At 30.6% G+C, this 18011-nt stretch overlaps 1 protein-coding gene across 2 annotated transcripts in view; it reads right to left on the reverse strand.

The window, feature by feature from the left end:
* Nucleotides 1-10215, reverse strand: part of Hsp110 (heat shock protein 70Cb) — a 58005-nt gene extending 47790 nt beyond the window's left edge. The window contains exon 1 of one of the 2 annotated variants that reach the window (XM_075358099.1): nt 9958-10215. In XM_075358099.1, coding sequence (XP_075214214.1) covers nt 9958-10073 — 116 coding nt within the window. In that variant the 5' untranslated portion in view covers nt 10074-10215. The remainder of the gene's footprint in view (nt 1-9957) is intronic. The other variant, XM_075358100.1, reaches the window with a different exon arrangement.
* Between the last annotated feature and the right edge of the window lie 7796 nt (nt 10216-18011).

Raw genomic sequence — 18011 nt, forward strand, 5'->3', positions numbered from 1 at the left:
TTCAGGGACGCACGGGTATCCTGGTGATTTTCTATGTTTAACAGAACCTGTCTCGACGAAGGTTTGGTGCCAAAAGTAAATTTTACGCCTACTATGGAGGTTCCCTGCCGTACAAAAATTTCATTGAACACTGCAAATCGCAACACCAAAACACACAGCAAACATGTTCTGCACCGGTAAATGTATCCGTTTTTAGCAACACTGGTGATAATGCTGGTGGTCAAATTCAGTACTAATGAATTCAAGTCAAAACTTGATGTGTTTTGCTATGAAGTGTGAGACCTCAACCGAATCTTATCAAAATAAATTTTTATATGCTCAAAGTTGCGAAGTTGATTTTGAATCGCCCAGTATAAGTAAATACTACCGATTAATTAATTAAAATTTTAAAATGATAATATGCTTGGAAAAAATGATTTAAATTATTTGACCCTTTGTATAAATTTAAAAAAAGTTGTTTATAACACGATCACACATGCAGTATTCTCATACTTGAGCAGATTTAACAATAGCAACGAAATTGTTTAAAAGTGAAAAAGTAACATTTTACATATTCTGCAGAAAGGATGCATTCTAATAAATATTCATCCAAGTTATGAAACTCTAGTCGAGGGATGTATCCAGCTCAAAACGGAAGGGGAGAGCAGCTGAGGGGGGATGATTCTATGCGATAATACACAACAAAAGAATAAAATTATTTCAAAAAATTTCTAGTTTAAAAAGCAACAGGACTTCAGTTATAAAAAAATTAAAAGACTGTTTTTTGAACACAGAGTAATGAAAAAGTTTGGTTGATATTACACATACTTTTTGTTTTAATGCAATTTTATTTTACTTTGTGCTGGAAATTAAATTCTTTACAAATATATGTATATAGACACTGCAGAATTGTGTTCAGAAGATTCCAAAACTTAACTTAAGGAAAAGTTGGTCTCACCTCCCATGACACTCTTATAAAATCTGACCGGGTGCGGTAGTAATTTCTACAAATTCTTTGGAAATCTGCTAAAAAAAATAAGATTTATTGTATTTTTGTAAGGATAATTTTCTCAAAACTTATACAAGAAAAAAAGAAAAATTTCTAGCGGCATATAGTTAAAAACAATTTAATTTAGTAAAGCATTTATTTAACCATAACCTACAATAGTATTCTGTATGCTTCACACAGTCTCTATACAGGTTCAAACCAGAACAGCTGATAAAACATCAAACCGGTCTCATACGTATAATAAATTCGCTTGAAAATCAATAGGACTCTACTCCCAAAAGGTGTACGCATCACCCTGCCAAATTTTATAAAAATCACTAACTTTATATTCAGTAGAGCGAACAAAAAAATCTTGCATACAAAGTCTGTTCAGAAAATAACCGAACTTTGTTTTTTAATCTTTATTAATTTTACGATTATCGGTCTTGCCCCCTTCAAAGTATTTCCACTTCACAAAGCAGTCCTGGATTCCTTGCTTAATTTGAAATGGCCTTGACAAATTTGCTTTAACATCATTCGATAGTTTCAAACCGGTGGCCCCTTTCACCGCAGATTTTAATTTCACAAATAAGAAAAAAATCGCACTCGGCCAGGTCTGGTGAGTAGGGAGACCGAGGAAGGCCAATCGTCTGATTTTCGGCACAAAATTGACAAAGTTCACTGCGTGGGCGCACTGTCGTGGTGAAGGAACCGTGAGTTGCCGTGCCGCAAATCTTTGCTCTTTTTGCACATTTTTTCATGTAACCGTTGTAAAACACCTGATAGTGCACACAGTTCACCTTAAAACAAGAATTCAGAAGGAACAATTCTATTAAAATCGAAAAAACAAAGAGCATCGCTTTGAAGTTGGATTGAGACCGATATGCTTTCTTGGGGTGTGGAGATCCTTTGCCGATCGATTATGATGATTGAACTTTTATCTTAGAGATTGTAGCCGTAAACCCGGCTTCCATCTTCCATTATGATCCTTTGCATGAATGTTTCATCATCGGCTTGTTCAAGAAGCTGCCGACAAAACATTCCCTCAATGTTTTGTTGGCAGCTTCTCGTCTGCTGTTCGGTCATCAAATGAGGTACAAACTTTGCTGCGACTCGAATGTTCAATTTTTCACTCAAAATCTCATGGCACAATCCAATTAAGATGCTAAACTATTCTGCAAGTTCTCTTGATAATCAATCGGCCGGCGATTTGCATGCACCAGAGCGTTAATTATCTGAACGTCCGTGTCATCATTTGACCATCGGGTTGGTCTAGTGGTTAACGCGTCTTCCCAAATCAGCTGATTTGGAAAGTCGAGAGTTACAGCGTTCAAGTCCTAGTAAAGCCAGTTATTTTTACACGAATTTGAATACTAGATCGTGGATACCGGTGTTCTTTGGCGGTTGGGTTTCAATTAACCATACATCTCAGGAACGGTCAAACTGAGAATGTACAAGATCATACATATCATCCTCATTCATCCTCTGAAGAATTATCTAGACGGTAGTTACCGGAGGCTAAACAGGAAAAAAGAGTGTCATCATTTGAAGTCAAAGGCCTTCCTGATCGAGAGTCATCTTAAATTGACTGATGACCACTTTTAAATCATGAAAACCATTAACACCGCAGATCCAGAGGTATCATTCCTGTAAGCTTGTTTCAAATGTTGAAACGTTTTCCTGTTTCACACAAAATTTTTCATTGTATCATTGGTACTAACATGTTGCACTCAAATAACAATAACATGTTGCACTCAAATAACAATAACATGTTAACTAAACAAGATATCAACAACCCAAAGAACATGTGGTTACAGAGGAGGTTATACAGAACACAATGATGCCAATCACACTTCACTAAATATCTCTGTTGGCACAATATATATGAAAAACACGACTGAAAACTGTTTCCAAATTCTTCAGAGATCTGCTACAAATTCACTGTACTAGAAAGAATTGTGTATATTTCATACATCAATCTTCCATATCAAATCATAGTTTTGTTGGGATACAATGAATCCTGTCAGATAGAATTTTGTCCACAATTAATTGCAATCATTAAAAATCCACAATCTTAACACAGACATATTAGAATTTATCATAATGACAATGTAATTCATTAAAATTTTTACCTGAAATTCTGAACTTTAATAGCTAGTGAAAATTTATGTCTAATTATTGGCAATATAATTTAGAAATTTTAGAATTGTGCTTGCCACTATCGTAATAAAAACTCTGCTAACAGTAGATTAGTTCTCTGTCTGCTTTCTGTTTTGATCATGTAAGATATTTAAATGGCATTTCCAAGTCAAATGTGAAATCAAATAAATTTTTGGACACTCAGTAAAGTTCCACAACACCATAAAATGACTGCTAAGCATCTTCTAACAGTCGCAACACTAAGTATTATCAATTTCTATGTATTCCAAATAACTTTGGAATATCAGCAGGACTGAGTACAAGATCAGTAACGTTATTTAAATCTTTCAATATCACCACCGTATTTCTCACCTCTAAGCTCTTGTAAATTTTGACATACTTACATACGTTTTAATTATACCATAGGACAGTTATGCATCCAGTGAACAGGTAACATTTTCCAAATGAATTCCTCCAACTAGTTATTAAACTATTATAATTTTTTTTTAAATCCTGCCTATTAAAAATTTGTTTAAATCATGAATATAGGAATTCATGAAACACAAAGTTTTTATTAATATTTTTATTTTTCAAGAAAATGAGTGGATAAATTTAGAAATATGTTACCTTTTATCATGTACTATTTATCCAAAAAATAAATTGTAATAATTGACTTCCCTTTAATTATTAATTATTTTCTTACAATTTGCAAACGTTTTACATATTAAGATGTCTTAATAATGACAATATTCTTTAGCCCATTTAGAAAGAAGTGTTATAAGTATACCTCATGGGAATTGTTTAATGGGAATTTTGTAAAATCAAATTATTTGTTATTTATATAATCTTCAAAAACAAAAAAAAATCCTTTAAAATTCATTAAGTTGGTTAGTTTTATTAGTCAGATTTCTACATTCCAAAATTTTTATTTCGCCCGATTCTCAATGGGAAGTTATAATAACTGTTAATTATGTTATTTTTGAGAGATATTACAAAAAAATTAAAACAAATAATACATTCATAGAAACCATTGCAAGGAACAACTGGGTCATCTATATTAAAAAGATAGCCAATGCTTTCAATACACATGTATGCAGACTTCATGCTATGACAAAATTATTGATTAAGTAAAAGTTTCCTGTTGCTAGAACAACTTTGCAAACAAAGACAACTGCAATAAATGTTAATAAAAAATAAAAATTGAACAGCCATTTACATTGAACAGCCATTAACATAATACAACAAATTTATTCAATTTGGCTAAATTAAAAATTTAGGCACAATAATAAAACAATCTGCTTTTCATTCTACTTAAATAGTTTCAAATTTATATGCAGTATCACAATCATTATATATAAACAAAATTAGTTTGAATAGAAAGATTAGTTTACAATGATTTACTATTTACTGCATAGTTAACGTTTAATGTTTGCTAAATTCTTTTAATAAACAATGCAGACGAAATAATTGTTATGCATACATTTCAAAGAATAAAATAAAACTTGCTCAATACACTAATTATTCAAAATGAAAAAGGTTTAGTTTTATAATGATACCATAACTAACTATGCATGTTATTATTAGCAACCAGTTTACTCCCATAACAAACTTGAATGTTTCATATTAAATTACAAACTACATACATATAACTTACTGGACCATTGTGGTAAAATTTTAATTTTTTAATAAAAGCAGTACTGGGCTCACAGCTTTTAAATATATATATATATATATAATAAGCTCACATAATAGTCACCACCACTTACAACCTATTTATAATATACTACACAAAAAAAGAAAAAAGCTGGCGCAACAAAGGTGCTGAACTTTCCACAAAACTTAAACCACAACAACAGTTATAACACTGAAAGGTTTATTATTTTCTCTTATGAGACATTTCTTTAAAAAAAAAAATACAGATGCAAGTTTTTCAAGGTTAAGTTTTTATAAATTGTTGAATGATGATTATTATTATTAAACAAACTTTCAAACTGATAACATTAAAATTATATCTGTGCAATGATCTAATAAAATAGTTTTATTTAAGTTTGCTTCAAAAATCTCCTCAAGCTGCTTATTTAACTATAGAAAGTGTGTATTTAACTAATACACATTTCAAAATTTATTAGTTTCTTTAAGAAACTGCTCCAGAAAAACTGGTGGAGCTGTGGTGCCTTAGGATTTGGTGTCAAGTGTTCAAATCAGATTTAAAAAGATTTTCAAAAAAGTTATATATTCAAAAAGTTTACACTGTATTTGTTCATTTGAATGCTATTTTTATATATTTTTACATTTCAAGATCCTCAAGTGTGCCCTTTACTGTTTATACATAACATTTACATCTTGCATATAAATGTGTGGCTGTTTAAATGTCTGATTTGCAGAAGTGGATTTTGTAAGTCCCTTTGGGATGGTTCTGAAAAGTCAAATACTGTTAGTTCTATTACAAACTTAGTCTGAGCAGAAAATTTGTACACCTATTTTAAATCAAATTTGTTGAATTGTTTAAAAGAACTTTTGCCCAAGAATGTGCATTTTGTTCGATCTATGGTTCAATATCAAATGTTGTAATCCCTTTTCTGATTTTTTGTGTTAATATGAGTTAATTCATTGGGTTTCTTGTTTATTTAATTCTGTTATTTTTGTGAGTTTGTCTATAAGTGTTCTAGTGCATCTTTGGCACATTTTTAAAATGTAATTTTGTGGTTTATATACCACAATCCTGAAAGCTGAAAGTTTATATTTTATACAATGATTTGAAGAGCTGTGAATGAATGTCAGTTGTAGTGCATTTTCTGTACTTATATTCAGCACTACTAGAGGTAGTCGCTGAAGAAGCTTACATTAAGGCAAAAAGTAGCTCTACATTATGGTAATTTTTTTTTTCTTAATCTACCTTTTTAAAAGTGTACTGTAGTTTTCAATGATTTGATAATTCTATCACAGTGATATGACTACTTATATTGCATTTACAGATCAAGAGATAGAAAAATTGCATTAGTATTCCTCATACTAAAATTGCATTATTTTTGCTGTTGGTTATTTAAAAAAAAATTTATTAACCTATTTTCAAATTAAACAGAATCATTCTTTCAGAATTTTGAGTTATAATTCCTTCAAATACTGCCATTAATACAAAATTCCTCATTTTCAGAAGAGAAGTAAAAAGAAGTGTGTGCGTGTGTGTGTGTCACCCACTAAAATGTAAAACTTATGTTATCTGCTCTAAAAATTAAATTTGATTATAAAATTCTCCTTTCAACCATGGTATGTGATGTAGAAAATGAAACATGCATGCTGTCAGTGTGAAAAATGTCCAGACACTAATGAAGTGCTCAGATTACTGGAAGAGGGCTGGGATATTTTGATTATGAGATTGTCTTCAAACTGTGGGTTTCTGTTGATCGTTGTGAACTACTATTCAAATTTTTTCATTTCAAGAGTACTTAGATAAACTTACTGAAAATTTAAATAACCTAAAAAGGAATCATTTTGTTGCAAAGACACAAGCTAATTTCCTCAACATTAAAAAAGAAAACTTGGAGGATGAATGTATTGTAATGGAAGACTTCTCTCAAAATTTTCCTTTTGTGATATAGGTTGAAGTCCAGTCATATCAGTGGTCAAACACTTAGGCAACAGTAAATCCATTTCTCATATATTTTAAAAAGGAAGGAAAATTACAAATCCAAACCTACTGTGTGATTAGCGAGTACTTGAAGCACACTACTACATCGTTCTTCTGCTTCCAAAAGCAATAAAGTAAAAAAACTGTTACAAGTAAAAATTTTTTTTTATTTTTCTGATGGCGGCCATTTTTTTAAATGAAGGACACTCCTTTAAAAAGACACTTTTAAGTACTACTAGTAACTATAGTATATAGTAGTACCTTTACCTTAACCTTAACAGTAAAAACAGGCCTGTTACCTTAAGCCCTTCATTATTTATTTTGGGCTCAAAATTTGAAAAAAAACAATTTGTGAACATAACTTCAGTAAACATTTCAAGTTTTGGTTATGTAACAAAATGAATTTTGAGTATAGTAAGATGAAGTTCCATCTTTACTCTTTCCAAGAAGCCCCTCTTGACCCTCTATAGAACGTAAAATAGGAATGCTACACAGTTCGTGGAAAAGTGACAAAAATGGCTGTTTTTATCTGTTTCTGAGTTAGAAAATAGTCTACCACTCAATTTTTTTTTAAATGTAAAAAAATTTTTTTTTGGCCACTACAAGGTGGGTAGTTATCTATACCAAATTTATCAAAATCAAAAATGGTGATGCAATAAAATTTTTGAAAATTTGTTGAATTAAAATGCAATACCCCAGAACAATGTATAAATAATTAAAGTCATAAAAAAACGTGGTTCAAGGTAAAAATATTTTAATGCAGAGAAATTATTACAATTATAAGAGATAAAAACTTACACTCTACTTTCTATAAAAATGCTGTTTTTAATGTAATTACTCTGCTTATGAATATATGTAACAACCAACTGCCTTTTAGTTAAATTCCTTCTTTATATCAATTTTGGATTTCTTTATTGGCATCTGCATCTACTACTTTTATATATGAGCACATTGCAGTCAATTCTTTTGATGCAAAATATTTGTTTCCTTTAATGTGAATCATGCATTAAATAAATGCTGCACAAATTAAATGCTGTAGGATATTACGTTTCCAATAACAGTCTACATTTAGTTGAAAAACAATACACATACAACACACATATTTCATAAAATTAGTATCTATTGGTTAGTAACAAAATAATGTAAAAATTAAATTGAAGAGAATAGTTTGTTTCAAGAGCACAATATTTTAAACTGCCCATGAAATAATACACTTATTTAGGTAAATTTTCAATAGGGAAAATTAAGAAAGGCCAGTGACAATAAAACTTCAGACCTTTACATTTTCCAGATGTTATTTTAAAGCATCAATCACACATTTATAAATTTTTTTTTTTTAGTCAGATTAAAAATATTTCCAACAGCAGCAGCCTACTGATTCCCAGCAAATACATGTTTTTTTATTGTCTTAAAAATAACTGGTTAATATTCTTTTCCAAAAAGAAATAACAAATAACTTCATTATTTAAAATCTAACTTAATTCAGAGTAGCTTAGGTACAATATTAATAAAATAAGCAAAGTTATAAATATTTACTTTAGATAAAAATTAAACTACTTTATAACTAAGTTATAAATATTTATTTTAGTTTTTATCTATTTTAGGCATACAACAAAAATAAGTTCATATTAACATAGTCTTAAAAACATTTAAGATACATAGTACAAAATCAAAGTTTAATGGCAAATTAAGCTTTTCAACATTTAGGTGGGGAAATGTTTGCTAAGATTTTGTTACCAGAAATTCTTAAAATAGTATTTTAGTTCCAAAGGTTTTAAACATAATGAATATTGAAATGACAAATTACTTAATAATTCTGCTCAATAAAATTCTTCCAAAATGTTTATAAATCTAACTGCTTAATTTGAATTCTTAAATGAATATCAAAATATATCAACCAATAAATAATAATAATAATAATAATAATAATAATCATCATGGACTGATAAACGATGAAATGATATATTACATCAGGGATATTAGGGATATTAGTGCAATATCCCAATCAGGGAAACAAGGATATTTCACAGATAATTAGTAGAATTAACATAGTTTTTGATATAATTTTAGGCTTGGATTAATTAGCCCTATATTAAAATGATAAAACACATTTATATAAGATTTTACAAATATTAATGGAGACTTATACAAATATGCCAACCGAGGCATATGTAAATATTTTTTTTTTTAAAATCAAAAAACTTTCAACAAATAAACATTAATGCACAAAAATATAGCGGTAAATCTGTTGTTCTGTTAGTCATGCAAATGTAAGATTTATTATTTATTACAAAAACAAGCAATATACAGAACAATGAAATTTTTGTTTTTCTACAAAGTTCTTTATATTAATAATGTTTAGTTATAAAATAATTCAGTACAATGCACAATTTAAAAATAAACACTTCATAGTGGGACAATAGTGTAATTTAAAAAAAAAACACTTAATGAAAAACAATAAACAACAATAGCAAACTCTTAATAAAGATATTTTAACAACACCTAACTTCTACCAATAAATAAATATTTCTAGACTTAGTAGATTATAAATGTTTCTTAATGTCGTGTCATTACAAAAGGTCAAAGTGATATATATATATATATATTTATATATTTTAACTAACACCACAATCAAAGCAATAAGCCAAGTGGAATAATTATTATTAGTAATCTGAATACAAGTAAATAAAAGTGACTTCTGTACTCTAGTAGTTCTCACTGGGACAATGATGGTTAGTCTAAAACTGTAACACTTATGTAAACAAAAATGTTCAATATTTGTTCAAACAAAATTTCCTCTTATTTATTCGGCACAATTCACAAATCATAAAACACCTTCAGTCTTTCCAGTATAACCATATAAGGTTGGATAAGTAGGTTGCAAAACAATTAGTAAATCCTTCTATGGCAATTGTTTGCTTGATCGAAAATGATAAATACAATTAAAAACAATCGTCGCGGTTAAAAACGCAATATTCATGCTTTTTTAACCAGTAAGGCAAGAAAACGTCAAATCGATAAAAGTAGCCTAGTCCATGACAACCAAGAGTTGAGTGGCATCAAGGCCACACACAGTTGCTTCGCACATTGTAGTACATGGGGAAATTATGATAACTGGCTAAACTTTCTTTAAAAATGAGTAAATAAATTTAATTAACTATTAACAGTTAACTTTCGGTTAGTACTGAAGATATAAAATAACAATATTAAAAATGCTACTCACGGTGTGGCTCGTAAACTGTAGTCGTTCGCAATGGTTTCGATGCCGCCCGCTCTTGCAACAGCAACATAAGATGACTGATTTCCAAAATCAATTCCTATCACAGACATTGCAGCCATGCTGTATAATTTGCTAAACTCAGTCTCAACAATTTAACCTTTCAACGAAATAACAGTTTTATAGAAAGTCGTCGTTCACAGCTCGAGTAACCGGTGATAATCACAGTCCGCACTACTCCACATGGAGAACATCAATAGAATTGTTGGTTCAGCCAATGGGCATTAAATAACCTCGGTTCTGGAACATTCTAGATTTCCTGAAAGTAGATAATGTAGAATATACAAATCATGCACAAAACATAACAATATTTACGTTATAATATATTATCTGTAACTTACAATAATAATAAAAACATACCTTAATTTTAAAACTAGTCACGGGGTCAAAAGTTGTATATTATATAAAAATTCAAAGTTGATTTAAATAAAAATTACAGAATATAATGGATTTTGAGAAATAATAAACATCAGAATTTGTTGCCTAACTGTGAGTTTTATTTTACTTCTTTTGTTAATTGTCAAAAACATTTCAAATGTAGATATATTAAAAAGCTGTTGTATCTTTAAAAAAATATATATACACATACACTTTTTTATAATTTTAAATTATTAAAAACCAAATTTGCAAAATATTGAAATTTGGAATTAATAACATATAAAAACAAGTCTGATACTTTGTAGTTCACGACATTAATGATTTCGAATGCTGGTACCGCTACTACTATCGTAATTTTAAAAAAAAGGCGCCAAAAAATATGATTACCATTGATAAATGTACAAATTTATACGAGCCCCAATACACTAGAGAAAAGAAATTTAAAGTAACATAATCGTTAAAATATTCTTAACTCACTTTATAAAATCATTATTTTTTACTTATATAAATTTATTATAATTATTAATTTAAAAGTATAACGAGAACCAAAGTATTAATTTAACTGTATGCTCAAACATCAGTAAGAGTACAATTGCCTAGCAGTTTGTGTAGTGATTAAGATTCTAAAGTTGTTTTTGATCCTTTGCAAAGGAGACGTTGCTTATTCATATTCTATTATTTCATCTAACCTTTCATCCTTACTTAATATATATACATACCCGAAAGTCAAATAATACCAAACAATAATAAAATAAAAAACTGCAAAAGTGGTCTGTGCATAAAACAAGTTTATTTATGATTCACAAGGGGTTACAATTATTGCACGAAAAAGTTTTAAATAGGTAAAATAGATGTAAAATTTGAATGGTTTACTTAAACCAATATATTAATATCAATATCTAAATCTGAAATTGGTTCATAAATTAGCCAAAAGAGAATAAATATATTATTGTCCAAACTTTGTTATCAAAAATTAATACTGTTTATAAATCATTCTGTTGTCACTAATAAGTTAGATTTAAGTAGATGAACTATATCTACAGTAAAATTCCTCTTAATCAGAATATTATTGGTGGTCCCTTACTAATACAGTTGGATATTTAATGGAGAATTATTTATTTACATACACATTGATTTTACATGTTTTTTTCTTCTATCTGATTTTATATATATATATATTATATATATATATATATATATATATAAAAGAGAATGTTCTGACTAACTGACTCATAACCAACATACAGTCAAAACTATTATAGGTAGAGACTTGAAATTTTCAGGGTACCTTTGTATCTTTAAGTAGGCTTGCTCTAAGAAAGGATTTTGTGAAATTTTGATTTTAAGGGGTTCAGATGAATAATCGATAGTATTTTCAGTATTGATTTTTTGTGTCAAAAATATTTGTGTTTTAAGATCAGTCGATATTGAATGAATAGATTATGGTAGTAACATTTATTAATAATTTAATTTAAATTTATTATTAATGTTGTTATTTATTGTTTATTTCTTCTGGCTCTTATTTGTTGGTGTTGCTTCTTCTACCAATCGTTTATAAACATTTAAGAACAAAGAAGTGATATGATTTTTTATGAATCAACAGATTAGTGTAGTGTTTCAAAAAGTGAATGAACTTGTCAATTGAAAAGGTAACTGTCAACGACACGTTAATAACCCAAACAGTTAAACCTATCAAAGGAGATGGTGCATGCCTGTTCCGAGCACTTGCTTTTTACTTATTCAGTGATGAAGAACGATGGCAGGAGGTATGAAACACAATCGTTTCGTACATGGCTGATCATTGGATTGACTTTGCTCATATGTCTTACAAATCTGCAAATGGTGACAACTTTCCAACTTGTAAGGAATATGTACACAAAATGTCAATTCATTCAGTCTATGGTGGTTATTGCGAATTAGTCGCAGCTGGTAAGATATTTCCATCTTTATTTGAAGGTTATTACAACTGCAATCTTTATTAGAAATTTGGTACTGACACATTGCCCATAAAAATATTACATCTTACTGGGAATATAAATAGTGGTCATTTCAATGTATATTTGTCTGATTTAGAAGACAACATTTCACAAAATTCTTCTTCAACTATTTCTGTTAGAAATAATAAAAAGCATCGTGCAAGATTCACGGACAGAACAAGAAAGAATCAAGTCAAAAAAGTGGCGAAAAACTATGCACAAATCAACCCAGAAGTTAATAGAATAGCTGTGAAAAATTATCAACAAAATCATTCAGAGGTCCATAGAGCTGCAGTAGTAGCCTATCAAAATAGGCATCCAGGACATAGAGCCACTGCAGCTACATATCAAAGCAACCATGCTGAAGTTCATAGAGCATCCCAAAATTGATATGAGTGTAAAATTCCAGGGATTTGTACAAAAAATCGTTAGCGCCCATGGAAAAATAAAAGACTGTCTGTCTGGTTTGGCTTACGATCCTAATATAGATTATAAAAATGACATTGGAGTTATGACTGAAAAACGTCAGTTTTGTTATGCTCTTAAATGGAAAGGTGAAACATCTGGCATGTGCTGCAATTCTGGAAAAGTACAGCTAGAAACTTTGAAACCACCACCTGAACCATTAAATGGTTCACCACCATTATTAAATGGTGATCACCCTGACCATGGCCACTTTATTGACTGTAGTAGAAAACATAATGGTTGTTTTCGGATGATATCATTTGGTGCTAAGCAGATTGTTGAAGAAGGTTTTATGCCGACTTTTAAAGTGCAAGGCCAAGTTTACCATTTATATGGCAGTTTGATACCACATTCTCAGGAAGAGGCTAAATTTTTGCAAATATATTTTGTTGGTGAAGATGAAAAAGAAGTTAAATTTAGATGCTCTAACTATCCAGAAGTCAAACGAGGATTGGTGAAACAGTTGCAAGATATGCTCCATAAAGAAAATAAGTACATAAGAGACTTGAAAACTACCATGGATAAAATGCCACAGAATTGCGAAAAATTTCAAGTGGTGATTCGCGCAGACAGAAAACCAGCAAATGCTCACAGAAGTTGTTATAATGCTCCAACATCTAACAAAGTAATTTTAGTAATAGTCAGACAGCAGTTTGAAAAATGAGATATTTTTATTCAAAGTCACGATAATCAACTGCAACGTATCAGTGAACTTCATTGATCTTACGACGCACTACAATATCCACTTTTGTTTTGACGGTTATTTAAAACTTTCGGTTATTCTATAGATATTTTTCAACATGACCCAACAACAAAACTTTCTTTGAGTAAGTCAGTACCTGCTGCCAGTTTTTATGCATACAGAATCATGATAAGAGAAGGAGAAAATATTAATTTGCATTATGGTGCTTTATTTAATCAGTATTTAGTCTATATGTACACCAAAATAGAAACTGAAAGATTAAATTTCATAAGATGCAGTCAAAAAAAACTTAGGGCAGATAGGCAGATAACTATAACCATTTAAAAGATGCAATAGGGGGACAAGACATTCAAACAGATCAAATAGGTAAAATTGTGGTTTTGCCATCATCTTTCACCAGAGGTCCATGATATATGCACGAACGAGCTCAAGATGGACTGATGTATGTTCAGCATTATGGCAGTTTGGATTTATTCATAACTTTTACATGTAATCCAAAATGGAAAGAAATTTAAGAAGCATTATTACCTGGGCAAAAGCATTATCATCGTCCAGATATTATTGCAAGAGTTTTTAATCATAAAGTTAAAGAGTTAATGGACCTATTAGTTAAAGGAGAACTTTTTGGAAGTGTGAAATGCTTTATGCGTTCAATTGAATCGCAGAAATGAGGCTTGCCACATCTTCATTATTACTCTGGTTACAAAATAAAATTAGAGCAGATATGATAGATAAATTCCTGTGTGCTGAAATTCCAGATACGGATTCACTATTACATGAGATAGTGAAAGCCAACGTGATGCATGGACCGTGTGGGCTTTTGAATAAAAATTTACCTTGCATGAAAGACTGTGTCTGTACCAAGTGTTATCCAGCAAAGCTACTTCAAAAAACTCAAAAAGGCGAGGATGGTTATCCAAAATATAGAAGAAGATCAACAGATTATGGAGGTTTTAAAGTAAATATTAATTCAATGGATTTAGACAACAGATGGGTTATCCCATACAACCCCATATTATTACTAACTTTTAATGCAAACATCAGTGTTGAAATAACCAGTTCAGTTAAATCTATAAAGAACATATGTAAAGTACATCAATAAGGGCAGTGATCAAGCAGATTTTGGCTTGGAGAAAAATGTTGACATTGATGAAATAAAAATATATGAATGTGGTCGATACATCAGTAGTTCAGAAGCAGTCTGGAGAATTTTAGGATTTCCAATTCATGATAGATATCCAACCATAACTCACCTAGACGTTCACCTGGAAAAAGGACAACGTGTGTACTTTACAACAGATAACATGATGCAGAGGCTATCTAATCCACCTAAAACAACTCTTCAGGTGTTCTTTGAATTATGTGAAACAGATGATTTTGCAAAAACCCTTCTTTATTCTCAAGTACCTTCTTACTATACTTGGCAGAACAATAAATTTGTTCACCATAAACGGGGAGAGAACGTAGAAGGTTGGCAAGGAATTAAAAATGATCCAGCTTTGGGAAGAGTATATACTATTCACCCTAACAATGTAGAATGTTATCATCTTTGTCTTCTCCTACATCACGTTAGAGGACCTACATCGTACAGACACTTAAAAACTGTAAATAATATTGAATATCTGGCATTTAAAGCTGCATGCAAGGCACGTGGCTTATTAGAAGATGACCAGCAATGGGACTTTACCTTAGCAGAAGCTGCACTATACCGTTCACCTTGCAAAATGCAAGAACTTTTTTGTGTAATGTTGATATTTTGTCATTTATCAGATGCATTAAGTATTTGGAAGAAGTACAGAGACAATCTTTCAGAGAATATTAAGAATCAGTACTTTAGGCAGCATAAGGAAAATAATGTAACAGAAGATGAAATATATAATAGATGTTTAATATTACTTGAAGATTTTATTTTAAATTTAGGTGGTAATGTTTAAAAGAAAATACTAGTACTGGTAAAGCTTACCAGTACCATTAAGACTTTGTGGAATTTTGACAAACAGAGAATATTTGAGGGAAACCAATTATGATGTGCTTTGAATGAGTTTGTGTCAGATAACAAACCATCTTTGACAGATGAACAACGTTCTGTCTACTATCAAGGAATACACAGCATTGAATCAAATTCAGGAGGTGTATTCTTTTTAGGTGCTTCCTGTGGAACAGGGAAAACTTTCTTGACTAATGTCCTTTTGACTAAAGTAAGAAGCACTCACGGCATTGCTTTGGCTGTCGCATAATCTGGCATCGCTACTACATGATTAGGTGGAGGAAAGACTGCACATTCCGCTTTCAAACTACCACTTAATCTCAATAATATCAAAACTCCTACATGTAGCATCAGTAAACAGTCTAATATGGCAAAGGTTTTACAAGAATGTAAATTAATTATCTGGGATGAGTGTTCAATGTCACACAAGAAAGGAATTGAAGCTCTAAATAACTGTCTCAAAGATTTCAGAAATTCAAATACACTCATGGGAGGAGTTGCTGTCCTTTTAACTGGAGATTTTCATCAAACTCTACCAGTAGTACCTAGAGGAACTTGAGCCAATGATGTAGAGGCATGTAACAAGATGGCCAAGATGTATCAAGAGGATGTATCAAGAGGCATGTATCTGTGGCCTCATATAGTAAAACTCTCTAATACTAAAAATATGAGAGTGCACCTAAAAGGAGACAATCCCGCTGGACAGTTTTCTGAGCTTCTCTTAAAAATAGGAGATGGCAAATTGCCTGAATCTGAAGGAAAAATTACTTTTACCTGCATCATCAGGTACAGTAGTAAGTACTTTAAAAGAGCTCATAGATAGAATATATCTGGATATTCGAAACCTCAGAAACAAATTTATGGACTGGCTATGAGAGAAAACCATTTTGACTTCAAAAAATTAAACAGCAGCTAAAATAAATCAAATATTATTAGAATCATTTCAAGCAGAAAGGATGGAATATAGATCTGTTAATTCAGTATTGGAAGTCGATGAAGCAGTTAATTACGCGGTTGAATTTCTCAATTCTCTCAATCTACATGGGTTTCCACCACACATGCTAAGTTTGAAAGTTGGTGCTCCAATTATGTTATTGAGGAATCTTTGCCCACCTAAGTATGCAATGGTACAAGACTGTGTATAATCACCATTCAAAATTTTTTATTGAAGCTAAAATTATCAATGGGTGTGCCAAAGGAGAATCGGTGCTCATTCCTCGCATACCAATGATACCGTCGGACTATCCGTTTGAATTTAAGAGAATGCAGTTTCCTGTTAAAGTATGTTTTACAATGACAATAAATAAATCGCAAGGCCAAACGTTACAAGTTGCTGGGATTGATGTTAGAGACGACTGTTTTTCACATGGGCAATTTTATCTGGCATGCTCCAGAATCAGCAACCCTTCAGGTTTATTTATTTTGGTGCCAGAAGGAAAAACATCTAATGTAGTTTACAAAGAAGTTCTAGAATAATTTTATTTTTATATTATACTTAAAATATTTATATTAATTTTTTGTTATTTATTATTAGTTATTTAATGTTTTTTTTTAATTATTTATGTTGTTTGTTATTTAAATATATATTACCGTTGACAATTGAATTTAAGGAACTCATCACCTTTTTCTGCGTAGCACATTAAAAATTCTAAAGCAAATCCCATTCAGATTTTTTGTGACGTTACGTTAAGACGTGCGGCACCCAACGTGCACAAACCTTTCTGAAGCGTAAGTGATCATGAACAATGCGACCAATAACAGCTCTTGAACATCAGGAAAAAGAATTGCCAGGTCGGAAATTGTTGAACGACGATCTTTTCTGGTTTCATCATCGACGAGTTTCAACAAGTCCTCGGTGATTATCGAGGGCCTCCCCGAACGTTCTTCATCATGTACTTTAATTCTGTTATTTCTAAACATTTCACACCATTTTCGAACGTTTCTTAAAACCTTTGTTGTATGGAAAGTCTGAAAAAAACTTGCCTACCCAATATTTTCTTAGTTTGTTAAATCGTTTCATGAAAAAAAGTTATTTTATGATAATTTAACTACAGTTTCAATGTACATCATATTTCAAGAACTGCAAAAAACATCAGAGGCCGCTTGGTGATCCAAGCCTTCATTTAGTTGAAATGTTAATGAGGTTTGCTTTTAAATTATGAAGAAAAAAAAGATATTCTGAATTCTAACCAATCTTTTTCAAAACTTATATTTTTCAGTAGGAGGGTTTAGATTTTATTAACCAGTTATTTATATCATGACTGGCCCTCTTTAAAATTCAGTAGCCATCTGCTGTGAGTGTGATGGACCTTAAAATTAATATTTTAGAAAATTAAATAATCGTTGAAATCTATATAAATAATATTAAAGTTTTGTGTACACATCCCACCTATATTTTTTCTCATGTATTAATGCTGTAAAACAAAATGATGCAAATAAGCCTATTTATCCACTTTGAACTATTTTTATCAGTTGTTTTTTATCACATTAG

This window comes from Lycorma delicatula, chromosome 2, assembly GCF_047948215.1.
Source record: "Lycorma delicatula isolate Av1 chromosome 2, ASM4794821v1, whole genome shotgun sequence".
NCBI lineage: Eukaryota > Metazoa > Arthropoda > Insecta > Hemiptera > Fulgoridae > Lycorma > Lycorma delicatula.